This window comes from Gastrolobium bilobum, unplaced genomic scaffold (assembly GCF_033153095.1).
Source record: "Gastrolobium bilobum isolate Gb01-03AN ecotype WA unplaced genomic scaffold, APGP_CSIRO_Gbil_v1 utg22217, whole genome shotgun sequence".
In the NCBI taxonomy this organism is placed as follows: Eukaryota; Viridiplantae; Streptophyta; class Magnoliopsida; order Fabales; family Fabaceae; genus Gastrolobium; species Gastrolobium bilobum.
Genome location: NW_026898203.1, coordinates 5,757 through 21,368, shown reverse-complemented (window position 1 = coordinate 21,368; position 15,612 = coordinate 5,757). Strand labels below are relative to the sequence as shown.

Below are 15,612 nucleotides of genomic sequence, written 5' to 3'. Positions count from 1 at the left end.
TAAAGATAAATTTACATTTACTCATTTTAGAAGGACCTTAAAGTAGAAGACAACCAATATAACCGTTCATCTAGTTGAATGCCTATGCAACAACACCTTAAACACCGCCCAATTTATCTTGTGAAAATTGAAAGGAAGAAAAAAATTAAAGTCAATTTAATTAAAAAATATACAAATTGTTGCTGATAGCCTGCCTTTTGCCTAGCTAGTCTAAATAACGATTTGCAAGGTCACCACCATTTAGTGTGTGAAAGTACACATGTCTTCTCATATTTTTCACGACATATGACCTTTACACCTCAGAAGTCATGTGGCCTCACACCATAATAGGATTCGTGGGGTTAAAAAATAATTATGACATCACTCTTTACATGCTAAGAGGAAATCTCCTCCACCCTATATATAAAGACCTTTGTGTGGCCTCAAATTCATCTTCTTTGTTGCATATCATTATTGTTACTATGCCAAAATCACTCCACAACCATAAATATAATCGAGCCCAGAAACACCTCCCATTTTCTCCCTTAGCTAGTCTGAATACAGTACTCCATCATATTAATAATATTTAGTATTTACCCTTCCTAAATACGTATCTCCATTCTCATTCTCTAACAAGTTCACAAATATATATATATATTCACAAATATATATATATATATATATATATATATATATATATATATATATATATAGGGCAGGATATTCTTACACCGGAGTAAGAGTTAGAAGTCTTACACTCAATCTTGATCATTGATCCACTTGTATTTAATGGCTCACATTACTAGAAAATTTGAGCCCTAAGATATAAGTGAGATCAACGGACAAGATTGAAAGTGTACTTACACTGGTGTAAAATGATCCTGACCCTATATATATATATATATATATATATATATATATATATATATGAGATTTATATTTCTGCAGTTGATGTACGTGCAGCAATCAAATACTTGCCGGAAAATTATAATCATACAAAGGATGAAAATATTAAATGTGGGGAATCATAATCATACATCTGTCATTATTGTACGTAAAACGACTGTAGGAATGATTTTATCTATATATATATTAAGGGGAAAACATTTCTACAGCCACTTTAGATAAGGTTGTCTACAGTTATCTCTTTTTAACTAAGTACGACCGGTCGTACATTAAAAGTGCATTTTTTCTCTCCGCCACGTCAGCCGATAGTGTCTGAGGAGAGAAAAAAAAGAACAACTTTATTTTTATAACTAAGTACGACCTTAAAAAGAATAGTTATAAATAACTTTATCTAAAGTGACTGTAAAAATATTTTTCCACGTATTAAAGTCATAAACTTCTTAAAATAAAATTAAGAGTGAATAAACTTCTAAACAAGTTTGCTCTTGTTCATTATTTCTTTTCGTCAACCATGTCTTAACCTGCGGCCCACTGCATGTGAGTGGCATTTGGATTTACGCAAGACATGACGAGTGCAGGATGGGTTTCTTGGAAGTCTACACACACAATGTCTCACCGCTCATGTCCACGTCCTGTTCCTTCTCAGTTCTCAAACCGCCTTTCTCACACTCATTATTATTCCAACCTCAATGAATGCTACGTGTCCTAAAAAATTAGTTTATTCACTGGGGTTGGACTAACGTGACATGTCTCCCAATATAACATGTCCAGATTCTTGTAACAACGATAGGTGAAACTATACCATTCTCAGCAGTAAAATTAGAAGTTGCTGATTTCTGGTTTCTAGTTTCTACTTTTGTTGTCATATATTTAACGCACAACTCATCTTTTTCTCAACCTCTTTTGCTTTGGTGTAACCTTATCAAGTGCTCCAGTCATGCGGCATGACTGGTCAAAATCTAACATTGTTTCTTTTTGGGTACAACGAATCTAATTAGATTTACGTACTCCGAGATATCAACCTCACATAAAAGTAGAAACAAAGAAGATAGATAATAAGATTGACAACATTGTTAAAGGGTCGGGCTCTGATGATTGATAAAGTCCTGTATTCGATTCTTATGAGTGAAAATCTTTTCGCTCCAAGACACGAAAAATTTAGTCTCGTCTTACGAGATGAGACTAAATAGATAAGCCAAAACATGTTCAGGTTCCCATTTTCATAGTAGGACTAATTCCTGCTTGGGTTGGAAACCAAATGGAAATCCCAAACTCAATGAGTGTCATGAACAGGAGCTCTTCTTCATCCCAGAACAACGTGGGTTCTTTCCCAAGTCCAGGGGTACCAAATTATAGAGATAGAAGAAGTTTTGGGAACCAAAAGGGGTGGAGCTCAGAGCGAGTAACAAAGCCTGCAAGCAGCAGAAGGCACACTATGGCTGGCTTGACACCGTTCAGTAGTGGAAGAACAATGCCTTCTAAATGGGATGAAGCTGAGAGGTGGATTTGTAGCCCAGTTTTATCATATGCTGATAGCAGAAGTTCACATGCACAACTTCAGCGTAGACACAAATCAATGAGTGGCCCGATTGTGTCTCCTGCTGTAGCTTACTACTCAAACTATTCACCTGCAGTTCTTCCACTGCGCCAAGGTTTGGTTTTGAGAAACTTAATGGTGGGTTCACCTTTCTCAACAGGAGTGTTGGCACCGATTGCTGTTTCTGTTCCCCATTATAATGCACATGATGATACTGTTTTTGGTTATGACATTGAAAATGGAATACAATATTCTAGTCCTGTGCTCAATGAGAATGGTGTAGCGCATTCATCAATGTCCACTGCAACCACGTGTTCTGAATTGCCGTGTGACCCATCATCTCCTATCTCTAAAGGTAATATATTATGGTGCCCATATTTGCAGGCATATATATATATATATATATATATATATATATATGATGCTGTGTATGCAATCAAATTGATTAGAATAAGCACAAACTGTTTCTGACATGTGATAGTCAGTGTGAGTAACTAGATTTCAGGGGATAATTAATGCAAAATGTGTTATATTCAGATCACCATCGGCCAACAAGACAAATCCATTTTTTATAAAAGAAAGAATTTTATGAAGTATGTGCGTTATTTTATCATTCTCTAATTCAATTTGCCAACAGAAGTTTGGTCTTGGGTTATCTTGAACTAGGAGAAGGTAACTTCGAAGAAGGTTTTTTTATTTACTTATTTTTATCACTAGGATGAGGAGGTCATCACGGCTTCTGCTCCATAATCTACACACTGTTATGTGTTGACGTCTGAGAATCTAATTGTTTAAAACGATTGTGTAATTTTAATTCACAGATGTGAAACATGATGGAAAGAAGAACGAAGACACCGTGATATCTCTTTTATCAAGATGTGATAAAGGTACCCAAATGAGCCCTTCAGAGACCGAGACTGATGCACATTCATCTCCAAAATCTTCAGCCACTTCGGTCATGGATCAACAAGATTGTCATTCTCCAAAATTAGAGGTCAAAGATGTGCAGGTTGACAATCAAGCAAATGTTATCAGGTGGTCCAAGAGGAATGCAACCAAAATGACCAAAAAAGACGGGTTTAACAGGGAAGACTTAAGAGGGAATACTGCAGAAGCCCAAGCTTCATGTTGGGATATTGAAGAGTCAACCTCCGATAGTTCCAAGTATATTACGAAAATACTAAACACCATTTCATTAATACCAAGATATTTGAGTCTCTCCAATATTCATTCAGACAGCACAGGACCTATAATGTCATTGTTTTACTTATGCATTTATTCATGAACTTCTGTTTTTGGCTCAGGTTGCGGAGAGAGGAAGCCAAAATCATTGCATGGGAGAATTTGCAGAAAGCAAAGGCTGAAGCTGCAATACGGAAGCTTGAGGTTATCTTTTATTCATCACAATTTGTATGTTGTACTTCATACCATGTGTGTGTCGATTCTAACAAAAATTGGTATTCATTTCTCATGGTTAAAACATTTTATTACATTCATTATAGTTGGTTTCATTACCTGTTTTTCAGTAAATTGATATACTGCAGCATAGTACAGCTCAGGAAATATATGCAGAAAGTGTAAATAACTAAAGCTGGGGCAATCTTAATCTCTTTCCTGACCATGATAATGTTGTGACAGATGAAATTGGAAAAGAAGAGATCGTCATCAATGGATAAGATTCTAAACAAGCTGAGAAGGGCACAGTTGAAAGCTGAAAATATGAGAAGCTCAATACCAGTACAACAGGGCCATCAGGTTTCAAAGACTTGCAAAGTATTTACATTCCCCAAATATGCCCAGATATGGTCTCCGAGCAGCTGCTTCAGCAGCCAAGCTCAGTGATCGATCCCACGTACTAGCCATGAAGTCTTTTAAGGTTTTGATCAGGTTGTATAAGAATATACTACAGTATCTTATATGTCATTTGATGTAATTGGGTTGTGATAGGAAACCTTATTTGTAAGTAGGTATGTGTTACTTGTATATAAAGCACAATGGTTAATTGGAGCGAACTTTCCATTTTTTCTTCTCTCAGTAATTCTCAGTTTCTCATTTCTTTTTATGAATAAGAATATTGTTGGGGACACACGAGTATTCACAGATGGTGGTTGGGACACACTACACGAGTCCAATGTCAACATCGTGCTCCTTCCATGGACAGAAGCGTACATTTAGCTACCGTCAACGAGTTTTCTATAAAAAAAAAAATTTAAAAAAAATAGCCTTTATGGTATTTAAGATGAAAAGGTTAATAGAACAAAAAATATCCATTGCGATACTAGAATAAATTAAGACAGATCAATCTTTGATTCTTTTCATTTGGGTTGATCGATCCCGAACCCAATAAAATTTTGATGTTGATATAACTTCAAAGATTTACAAGAAACGGCGGTTTATTTTCATCATCTGTACTAAAACTGGACACAAGATCAAACGTTCAGGAAAAATAAGTATTTGTCTGGTTTACAAAAGATTAAGTAAAATACAATTCATAGTGCTGAAAACAAATTAAAATCATTCTTAACAGAAGACCTGCACATCAGCTCCTGGCAACCATACTAGTATTTGGAATGCAATGTCGCCAATAAAACCGTGATCTCCTAGTATGGTCTATACCTCCAATCTGCCCTTGATGGTCTCCCACTGGGAATTCCATAACCCCACTGAAAAAGAAAATAATGTATAATCAAAAGCTTGCATGCAGCCCGATTCATATAGCAGATAATTAACTTACACTATGAGCAAGAAAGGAAACAACACTTAAGGGCCTAAATTCCAAAAAGTAATGATATAGGAAAATTCTTGACAAGTTATCTATTTTGTCATTTCTTATACATAATTAGTTATAAAATCAATAATAATGTTTTTACTCTGTAGTCTATACTCACATCATCAAAGTCTAGGCTACCATACATCCTCCCATAAGTTCGAACAGGACCGCCAAATCCCCCAAAAGAATCCATGCTATTCAACATAAAATTCCCACTGGGCCCTGCATCATCAAGAGGTGTGGCTGAATCTATGGCCACCTGCAGGAGCAAGTTGTTAAGAAATAAGATCATATATAAATCCAATACATAATATTTATACTTGTAGTGAAGTATATGATACAGAGAATACATGGTAACTCAAGTTTCAGAAGAATGAATTTGTGCAACTTTATGTACACATGTAAGCGTAATAAAGGGAATCACCAATGGAGTTCATCTTGACATTTACATTATATTATGTCGTAAGGAATCTGCATTTTCAGGAAGCATATAGGTCTACTGTACAGGTCTGTTGTGAATCTTGTGATTCAATGTATACTCATGTACTATCACAGATCTCTATTGGTCGTAACAGAACTCAATTGAAGGTGCCAACTGTTATTTCAATAATATCATGCTTTCAACAGAAAAGGGCATTCTAAAATGGGGGAGGGGTAACTCCTAAATACATCTATTTCTACCGCCACATCAAACATTGAAATTTCAACATCATTTCCAAACTAAAAAGGACAAACGAATGCTTGGTAATGCACAATAACAGAACATCCAAATTGAAATACCTGATGTCCGCATATCTCATGAGACCTTCGAGAGACACGATCTGCCACACCATCTTCAGCAAAAGTCACAAACCCAAATCCTCTATGACCTGATCTCTTAGCATCCTAAATCAAAATAGACAGGCGAGTTAGTCAGATTTCAACACTCATATTCATTTTATTTAATATCTTACCCTGGGAACATAAACATCTAATATACGACCAAATCTTCCAAAATACTGGCGAAGATCTTCACTGGTTGCCTCCTGGGGAAGACGACCAACAAAAATCTTTTTGCCCATTCCACGAGCAGGTTCTCCCCCTAATTTAATGTAGTCAGTATGCAGCACCATTAATAATTAATAATTTTTAATTTATCAGTGTTTCCATGCTTACTTCCATAAATTGAACCAGGATGGTCATACAAAGTAGGAGCACCAAGTGCTGCATATCTAGTTGTTGCAGAAATATATGCATTGTATGCACCATATCCTCCGTGTGACATTCTGCCAATTGGCTTGAAGTCATCTTCCTGCCAAAATGGCATAACATCTTAACAGAAGTAATAGGAAAAAGCATGTGTAATCATATATCTTTCTATCACCAAACAAATACTTTATGTAAATTGAAAACGGATGGTGGGGAACAAGTAGTACGATTCACCTTGTTAAGAGATATAATAAAAACCATTCATGAGCTTTTACACAATAGCTTAAGCTTTTGGGAGAATTAGTTGTGTGACATGGTATCAAAGTCTATGACCAAGTGATCTAGAGTTTGATCCTTGTTGCTTCCATTATTCTAATAAAAAAAAGTTGAATTTAAGCACAAGGTAACCAAACAAATAAAAATTGACCTCGTACATTATCCATGCTTCAAAGCCCAAAGGATTCTCACGTGAGAGGGCATGTTAAGAGATATAATAAAAATCATTCATGTGCCTTCACCCAATAGTTTAAACTTTTGGGAGAATTGATTGCGTAACACACCTAATAACAAAGCTTGATTACAAATGGTGCACAACTCTGCAGTGCACCAGACCAATAGAAACTGACAGTTGCTTTGGCATTTTAAGAGTTTTTATCCCACCATGCAGTATCTGTCATATGATTGTACTATTCCTATTGGTCTGGGCAAGGGTGGAAACCGAATCACATTCACAGCACTTCTAATACTGTTATCCTATAACGGTTACTCTAAAGCTAAGCAAATTTTAATAGCCTAAGCATATGTAAATTACCCCTTCAAAAGATAAATAAACAAATAATCAACAATCAAAACTATAGTATAATGCTTACAAGCAAGACAGAAAATAAAGATAAAATGAATGAAAGATTTACAAGTCAAAAAATAAAAATAGGTCAAGACCAAAGACTTAATTTTAAAAATTTACAGGATTGGCAAAAAGGAAGTCAAGAACTAAAATAAATATTTATAAACTCAGGAGCAAATAAAGATAACAATTTAACAGAACATATTTACAGTTTTGGCTTGCCTTTTGTACCTAAGTATTCCCTCGTGCAATGGGAAGTCAAAGCCATGTAGTTCTTTGAAAATATTTGTGGGTTTGTTAATTTTAATAAATTTCCAGGCCAACAAGTTGTCACAACTCAGCTAACCTAAAGCAAGGATAATTTTATTTTAAACAAGGAGAATTTCAGTTGATTTTGAAAAAGATTTTAATTATTCAAAAACGGACATAAATTGATCTTATTTAAGAAGGGAACAGTCTGTCACAATTCAACTAATTCCCTCAAATTAATTACCAAGGGCATTATCCCTAGGGCCAACAAGCCATCGCAACAACTAGGTTTGATTATTCCATCTTTGGATCTTAACCCGAAAATAAAATTATAAGCCAATATAAATCAATTGAGAAAACTGTGGTAATTACTTGTCTAGAATAACCTTATTCAAAATGTGTAAAAAAAATACATTAAAAATAATAAGAAATCAATTACTAGCAATATTAAAAGAAAATAAATTTATTTAAAATATGTAAAAATATTTATCAACATTAATAAGAGATCAATTGATAAGGATTGCCCTCCCTCCATCTTCGTTGGTCGGGGTTTAATGAGGAGTGGTTTTATAAAATATCAATTGGTAAGCAATATTAAAAGGAAAAACAATGAAAATAAAATGAAAAAATGGCATGGCTTAAAAGTGTCCCACACATTCTTTGCAAATAATTCTCATTTTTGGAAAACAACATCCCAAAATTATGATTGCTAGTTTTCTTTTACACTTAAATTATATATATGTATATAAAACGATTTTTTATTGTCATTATCTTGTTTTTCTTTTTTCTTTAAACCAATAAAACATAAGTATTGTACAACACAACTTCTCAAATCAGGCCACTTAGTAACCTTGTAAAACACACAACACGCATTAAATGTCCATAATTTGATCCAATAGATTCAAAGCTGACAGTACAAAAAACAAACCATTCCCAAAAGCCATGTTAAAAGAGAGAGAATCAGTGACAGCTAGCTAGTCTGAGGCACAAGAAGATAAACTTCAGATAAGTCATGTCACTCACCGGCTCACCCCCAAACGAATCAAATAGAAGGTATTCATAACATCGATACAATCATGAAGGGGGAAGCACCAGGTGCAGGCCCAGAAAAGTAAGAAGGGATCCCCCTCTTAATAGCAGAACTTGTTATTGGATACTCACTTTGCTCTTAACTCTTCGGGTGTTATTGTGGTTCCCTCACCCCCAATATCAATTTAAATACCAAGTTTGCCAGCTCTTCAAAATCAAGATAATATCTTAATTTTTCAACATTTCATCTTATCTCTTGATTTTCAAATATTTATGATTCATAATGTGATTATCCAAATCCTCCATCAAATCTTTCCTTAATTTTCCATACAAATCCGTCTTATCCCTTTTTAAACACTTTGTCTATCTATCCATATGAATTATCTTTTTCTTCCTTCCTCTAGTATTTAATATTTATATATCTATTGTTTTGAATTATTGGGCCGTGTATATTTATTTTTTAGAAATGCCCTGTACAAAATTGGGTGCTGACAATGGCCTCATACTTCATCATTACTATAAGAAAAAATTCTTTAGCATATTATTATTTTCCAGTGTAATTTAATTCTATTAAACTAGTATGGAAGTACTTCCTTATGCATAAGGTACTTCACACATCATAAAATTAAAATGCATGTTCATCTCAAAAGTAGCTTAAAAGAGAAAAAATACTGACTTATGGGTCCTAGGTAAGCAAATTTTATAATGCTTTTAGATACATAACGAGTTCACATAGTATTGGTGATAAATTGCATCCCATATAAATCTTGTAAATAAGTTCTTCTTTTACTTAAATAGAAATTTCCAGCGGTACAATTTCATTGTTTTTTAACAATGGTAACTTATATGCATATAGAGAATGCTTTTATGAGTAATGCGTGCTTGCTGCAAATACATTATCAATTAAGTAGAAGGTGCAATGAAAAAATACCATGAGATCACGTTAACTAGGAAATTTTACAAAAACTTTTCTTTTGTAAGAGAATAAGCTCTAAATATTCTTGCCTTAGGTGTTGCTCGATCAACCACCACAGCAGAACCTCCCAGTTCATGGGTTTCTGTCATCAAATTCTCTACAGAATCTGCAAAACAAATATCTTCCTTACAGCAATTGATACATCATAAATCCTTTGCACTTTATTTCAAAAATTAAGACTACAAACCCAACAAAAAAAACCGAAAAGTAAAAACAAAACAAAAAGAACTTTTAACAGTTTTGTCATCATGTAAGCTTAGAACAGTTGCGTCAATTAGATTAGCTCAGAAAGCCATCCCAATATATCATAATTCATAGCTTGAAATGGTAAGAAAAAAAGTTATATATGAAACATACCAAATACAGAGAGAAAATCCTTATCTCCAATTCAAAGAACAATTTAACCAAGAATCTTATATTACAATTCTAAAAGCCAACAACAGGTCACATAAATATAAAGTTCAATCTCCATCTTAAATAAAGACATGTGTCTGTGCGTGTGAATCAATTAAAAATAGGATTCCAAACCCAATGAAAACAATTGCTGCAAGGTTGTGAAGCCCAATGATCAACCCCTTTTTATTAATTTATAGAGAGTAAAAAAAGCATATCACCCATGTCTCAGAATTAGGATTTCAAGCACTCTCAAAATTCCTCTTTTGCCATTGTTAATCAAGATCCTAGCTCACTATATAAATTAAATTTAAATTCAAGGATAATAAAGACCTGACAAATCCATACACTTATAATACACAAACAATTCTAGCATACAGGAAAATAAAGATGGTCCAACCTGCACTTGCAAAAGTGATAAAACCAATTCCACGATGCGCTTTTGATCCTTGATCCTGTTGGAAATAAATGATAAACAATCTATAAATAAAAGTCTCAAATAAATAAACATGTATATGCCATGCATAAATGTGCAGTCCAGTCCTATAACTACAAACGGCAATCAACAGTGTGTTATTTGTAAATGTACACAATACATATAAATGCATACCAAATGCATATTGATTTTACATGGATGACTATCAAAGGGAGGACAGTACCTTTGGCATGTATAAATCTGTTATCTCACCATATTTCTCAAAATGACTGTGAGGGGAAAGAAAGAAATAGTGTTAGACTAATGCATCCATTTCCTAAGCATTAGTCATAGATTCATTATAAGAGTACATCACCAAGGAAGAAAAGACTCCTGATTATTTCAACATGAAGATATCACACTCATATACCTTCTAAAAGTTGCTTCTGATACTGATGGTGGGATTCTGGCCACAAAGATTCTAGTAACTTTTTTGACTGGAGCCCTCATCTCCTCCTTTAAAATGAAAGCATTGGAAGAATCAGCAGTACAATCACACATCATCATTATCATATCTTATATAAGAAAACCAGTCATGAGCCAGACTAGAAGTAAATACACGTATTAAATTTTATGCATCACTTTGATTAAAACCTTTGGTGTGGCCACTTTGACTTCAAGCATCCTGTTACCAAGCATGTGTTCACTGGATAATACATTCTGCATCCAGAGAGTAATCGAACTTGAGATTAAGGATATACAAGTAACCAGCTATATGTGTTTGTGTGTGCGTAAAAAGCAGTTACCTTAGCATCCTCCACTGATGTAAATGTAACATATCCAAAACCACGAGACCGGCCAGTTGAACGTTCCTAAAATACAGATCAAAGTAGATTAAAATGTGCCTCCAGAACACTTAATAGTACATGGGCTTTAGCATTAGTAAAAAATCACTAATCAATGTTGCATAAGGAAATTATATTTCACATTCCAGGGGAAATTTCATAAAGCGTGACAACTAGATCAACACCAATATTAACACCAATAGTTATCAATTGCGGATTGCGGCCCGGCGCGGCCAACCCTAAAAAACATCAACATCACTCTTATCCCAAACTAGTTGGGGTTGGCGTCAGTGAATCCAAATAAAAAGCAAGAAAAGATTAAGGGAAAAGAAAAATAAAAGAGAGAAAAAAAAGTAAATAAGAAAGATAAGTAAAAAAAATAAATATATATATATATATGGAAAAAAGGACTAAAAAGTGTCGTATGGAACATAAGGGAAAAAAAGGGGACAACCCTTCCACAACACTAATAGCTTTGCTCTACTCCATCCTAAGAGACACCATACGTTAATCTATTTTCCACTCAATTAAGTCTTGAAAGCATAACAACTAGATTTTTTTCTTTTCTTTTCTCTTCTTTCTTCCTTTCATCTTATTCTTTGTGTGTGATGCACCAAGGTTAAACATGTTACTTTTTCTGCACAAACTTCGTGTAAATACACTTGAATGATGAAGCATGAGGAATGTAATGGCAAATTAGCAATACTTAACAAATTTAGTATGACAGTAGACAATCATGAATTAAACATGTAATGGCAATAATAAACAGAAAAATGGAAAGAAAGAGCTAACCCTCATAACAATACAATCTTCCAGATCACCAAACTTGCTCATATATTCTTTCAAGCCTTCGGTATCAACGTCCCACGGGATGCCCAAAACCTAAAGATGCAATTTTAGGAGCACAGTTAGTTAAATTGATATTTAAAAAAATAAATACAAAAACTGAAAACAAGAGTAACTTAACAACCAAAAACAAAAAGAAGCTAAAATATAGATTACTGCAATTGAAAGGAAAATTAACATATACGTAAAGGAATAAAAGGTAAATAAACAGAACTGAATGTGCATGACTAACCACAAGCTTTCGCTGCTCCATTGGAAACTTCAATAAGGCTCAATGCAAAGGAATCGAAAGCCGTAGAGGATGAAATCCCTAAAACTTCAAAATAAAATAAAAAAACAAATAAACTCTCTCCACCTCCTCTTTGGGTATCTCTCAGGTCTCAGCACAGCACTCAGCGTTCTCACCCCTCTCTCTCTAAATCTCTCACACTCGCCCCCTGCACATGACAAAAACACTTCTTTCTCACACACAATTTTCGTCGTCATTATCATCATCATCAACAACATTTACCAGATGAAAATTCAGCTTTTTTGGGGCTTCAAGTTCAACTGCGATCCAGTTACAGCTCAAAGAACAAAAATTAAACGAAAAAAAAAAAGAAAAAGAAAAAAACGACAGAGAGAAAATGAAAAATGAATTGCAAGAAATTCAGTGGATTACGCGCTCACTGACCTTAATACATCAGGGAATATCAAAACCCTAAATCGCAGATCATGCTCGCTCATCCTATGTCTCTCCCTCTCTCGCTCCGCACCTTCCCGTGTCTCAAGCCTTGTACCCAAACACCATACATACCCTGGATTCGGAATCGTGAAATTCAATTTAGTTTGGGGGATCCTACGGAGCATGGACCGGACCGCCACTGATCGGCTTAGTAATGAACCGGATTTTTCTTTTTTTGTATACAGCTCGGCAAACTATTAATTTACATACATATTTTAATTAACATGGTGGAGTATAATCATACAAGAGTGAATTAATTATCTATTATAATATATATTTTATTATTATTAATTTATTTTTATATATTATGATTTTTTAACATGATTAAATAAAATATGAGAGCATCCATTTCTATAAATTTACACAAATTTGCCTTTAACTTTTATGGTTATATTAGTAGGGGAAGAATATTGTAACAACTAACAACCAACTAGTGTTACTAATGTTACTATCAATCAATTTCACTGTTAGATCGACCATGTTGATCCAACGGTTATATTTAATTTCATCTTTGTGTGATTATGATTTTTCATATTTAATACTTTATATTTATTTTTACCTTTGTATGGTTATGATTTCCCATATTTAATGCTTTCACATTAAATATGAGAAATCATAACCATATAAAGATGAAAATAAATATAACCGTTGGATCAACATAATCGATCTAACGGTGAAATTGATTGACTTAGTAATATTGATAGTCACACTAATTGATTATTATAATATCCTGCCCCATATTAGCATTCCTAATTTGTAATTGTTTGTTTCATCTTCATTTTGTTTATGAATGCTTTGCATTCTATTTTGTGATTTGGTTTTTAATCAGTCTTATTATTTTTTTGACTATAAGTATTTTAATTTTTTTTAAATTCCCTTGTAAATATAATGAGGATTAAGTTGTTTATTATTGTTTTTATATGTGGGGAAAATTAAATATGGAAAATATTAGACATTTTAAATGACATAAAATAAAACAATACATTTTAAATGACATAAAATAAAACAATAATGTTTTATGCATATTTAATGGTTTTTTAATTTCTCTCTCCAAAATTAGAAAGGAGAGAGAAAGAGGGTGTTGTGAAGAAAAGAAAATGTAAAAAAATTACCAAAACACCCGTTCACTTAAAATAACACATAAAGTTAGGCCAAAAAAATTAAAATATTACTATTTTAATAAATAATTACGAATAAATTGGTATTTTGAATATAATTACGAATATGTTGCATTCATTCATGTCTAAATCGGGCAAGAAGATTCACGCCCAAAGAAGGCGTGAATGCCACGTAATTCCCGCGTAAGTTAGGCGTGAATGCATGGGTTATCTAGGCCAATTTGAGAGTGACTCACACCTCTATCCTGCCTATTTTAGCTACATCATAAACTCTTACTCTTTGATACAATCTCACTTGCTTATGCATACTCTGTTTTGTGTTTTTTGTTTATATATTTAAGAATGAGTTCACATTCTAATTATGTTGGTGTTGTTCTATATTATAATGGTAGAAAAGTGGAAGGTCGACGTGGTGTAGTTTATGAAGGCGAGAAAAGGCCAACGTGTATCATGCACAACTCAACAGTTAGAGAACTATATTAGAAAATTCATCAAAAACTAGCTCATGAAGGTAAGCAATCTATCAATCTGGTCACTGCCAGAATGTGGTGTGAATTCTTATGCAAGTTGTGGATAATGAAGACGTAGAAATGGTAATAGGAGAATTCTTCAACTAGTCAAGGAAAGATTGTTTAGAGTTGTACATGGATATTGCTGAAGCAGATGATGTTGTTTTACCCATGAGGTCAGTTGATTTCAATTCTGTACATAATGCATCATCATCTGCTGCTCCAGTTGTTAATCTGTCTGTGGAAGATGAAAATGACCCTACCTGGGTTATGGATGACGATTGTGATGATGACGATGATGAAAATATCACAATGGAAGATTGTCTTCTTGCTAAGGATGTTGGTGCTTCGGACAATGATGAGGAACGTGGTATACCCGAAACTCAAATCCTATAATATAATGTTGTGGGGGAGTCTCATGTTCCGAAACATCATGACATCACATCCATTCAATTACCGCAAATTTCTAAAGGTGTGTTAGTAAACAATACAAATATACATAAGTCTACATAATTTTTTTTACTAGTATTATTTTGTACATGTAGGTGATGATGTTCCTCCTTTTTAGAATAGAATTCCACATTACACATACATTGATTGGGATCATCTAAGGGAACAAGATTCTTATAACGAGGGTTCAGGTTTAATTAATGGTCCATAGGTAATAGGTAATAAGTTCCATGTTAAACAAGAATTTGCATAAAAAAAGAGGGGCAGATGGCAATCAAGAGAAATCTAATGAAGGAGCATCAAGAAGCGATTGTGCTTGAGAGTACGCCTACAAAGTTAAGTGTGAAATGTTGTGCGCATGAGCAGGTTGCCCATGGATGGTTATGGTAATAAAACCGACATACAGTGAAAATTGGATGGTTACTAAATGGGACGAAGACCACAATTGCTTGAATGACCACATTTCTTAGGGTCATAGATAGCTTGATGCTGATGTTATTGCTTCACTCATACTAGTAAGTTATTGAATTATTTTGTCATTATTTTGTGATTAATAGTATTGTCATTTGTCTTAATGTGTAGCTACAATATGATTGTTACGAATGATAAAAGAGGAACCATCAATCTCAATCGCACTGGTTCAGGAGAGAATTACCCATGCATATGTGATGTGCCTCTGGCATGTGATGTTTTCCAAGCAAAAAATAATAAGAAATCAGTCATAAAAGAACATTTCTTGTATATTAATTACTTTTATTAGTTAGTTTTCCTATTTCAGTTTATTTTTCATCTTTTATATCATTTTTGCAGGTTAAAGCAAGAAGAAATAGGAAA

At 33.8% G+C, this 15,612-nt stretch overlaps 2 protein-coding genes across 3 annotated transcripts; one reads left to right on the top strand and one right to left on the bottom strand.

Moving 5' to 3' along the window:
* The first annotated feature begins 2,041 nt into the window (after positions 1–2,041).
* Positions 2,042–4,424, top strand: LOC133313810 (uncharacterized). Its single transcript, XM_061515212.1, has 4 exons — positions 2,042–2,777; positions 3,244–3,586; positions 3,727–3,808; positions 4,061–4,424. The coding sequence occupies exons 1-4, from the start codon at positions 2,144–2,146 to the stop codon at positions 4,262–4,264; spliced, it is 1,263 nt and encodes a 420-aa protein (XP_061371196.1). The 5' UTR covers positions 2,042–2,143; the 3' UTR covers positions 4,265–4,424.
* Positions 4,425–4,749: 325 nt separating this feature from the next.
* On the bottom strand, positions 4,750–12,769 carry LOC133313809 (uncharacterized). Of its 2 annotated transcripts, none has more exons than XM_061515210.1 (14): positions 12,651–12,769; positions 12,210–12,414; positions 11,924–12,013; positions 11,093–11,158; positions 10,941–11,006; positions 10,717–10,802; positions 10,531–10,576; positions 10,272–10,326; positions 9,508–9,584; positions 6,348–6,483; positions 6,146–6,273; positions 5,973–6,077; positions 5,311–5,451; positions 4,750–5,085 (listed from the first exon to the last, which is right to left on the bottom strand). In XM_061515210.1, exons 2-14 carry the CDS (start codon positions 12,228–12,230, stop codon positions 5,023–5,025), a joined length of 1,080 nt encoding a protein of 359 aa, XP_061371194.1. In that variant the 5' UTR covers positions 12,231–12,414; positions 12,651–12,769; the 3' UTR covers positions 4,750–5,022. The 2 variants fall into 2 exon arrangements, with proteins under 2 accessions (XP_061371194.1, XP_061371195.1); XM_061515211.1 differs by having other exon boundaries at positions 12,210–12,293; positions 12,651–12,757.
* Positions 12,770–15,612: the final 2,843 nt, after the last annotated feature.

What these genes read in the sequence shown, in the direction of transcription:
- LOC133313810 (XM_061515212.1), top strand. Translation starts at nt 2,144, where the DNA reads ATGGAAATCCCAAACTCAATGAGTGTCATGAACAGGAGCTCTTCTTCA. An exon ending in ATCATCTCCTATCTCTAAAG is followed by an intron (nt 2,778 to 3,243) that starts GTAATATATTAT and finishes TTTAATTCACAG; the next exon opens with ATGTGAAACATGATGGAAAG. An exon ending in CTGCAATACGGAAGCTTGAG is followed by an intron (nt 3,809 to 4,060) that starts GTTATCTTTTAT and finishes ATGTTGTGACAG; the next exon opens with ATGAAATTGGAAAAGAAGAG.
- LOC133313809 (XM_061515210.1), bottom strand. Translation starts at nt 12,230, where the DNA reads ATGGAGCAGCGAAAGCTTGTG. An exon ending in AAGATTGTATTGTTATGAGG is followed by an intron (nt 11,159 to 11,923) that starts GTTAGCTCTTTC and finishes TCTGTATTTTAG; the next exon opens with GAACGTTCAACTGGCCGGTC. An exon ending in TATCACTTTTGCAAGTGCAG is followed by an intron (nt 9,585 to 10,271) that starts GTTGGACCATCT and finishes TTTGTTTTGCAG; the next exon opens with ATTCTGTAGAGAATTTGATG.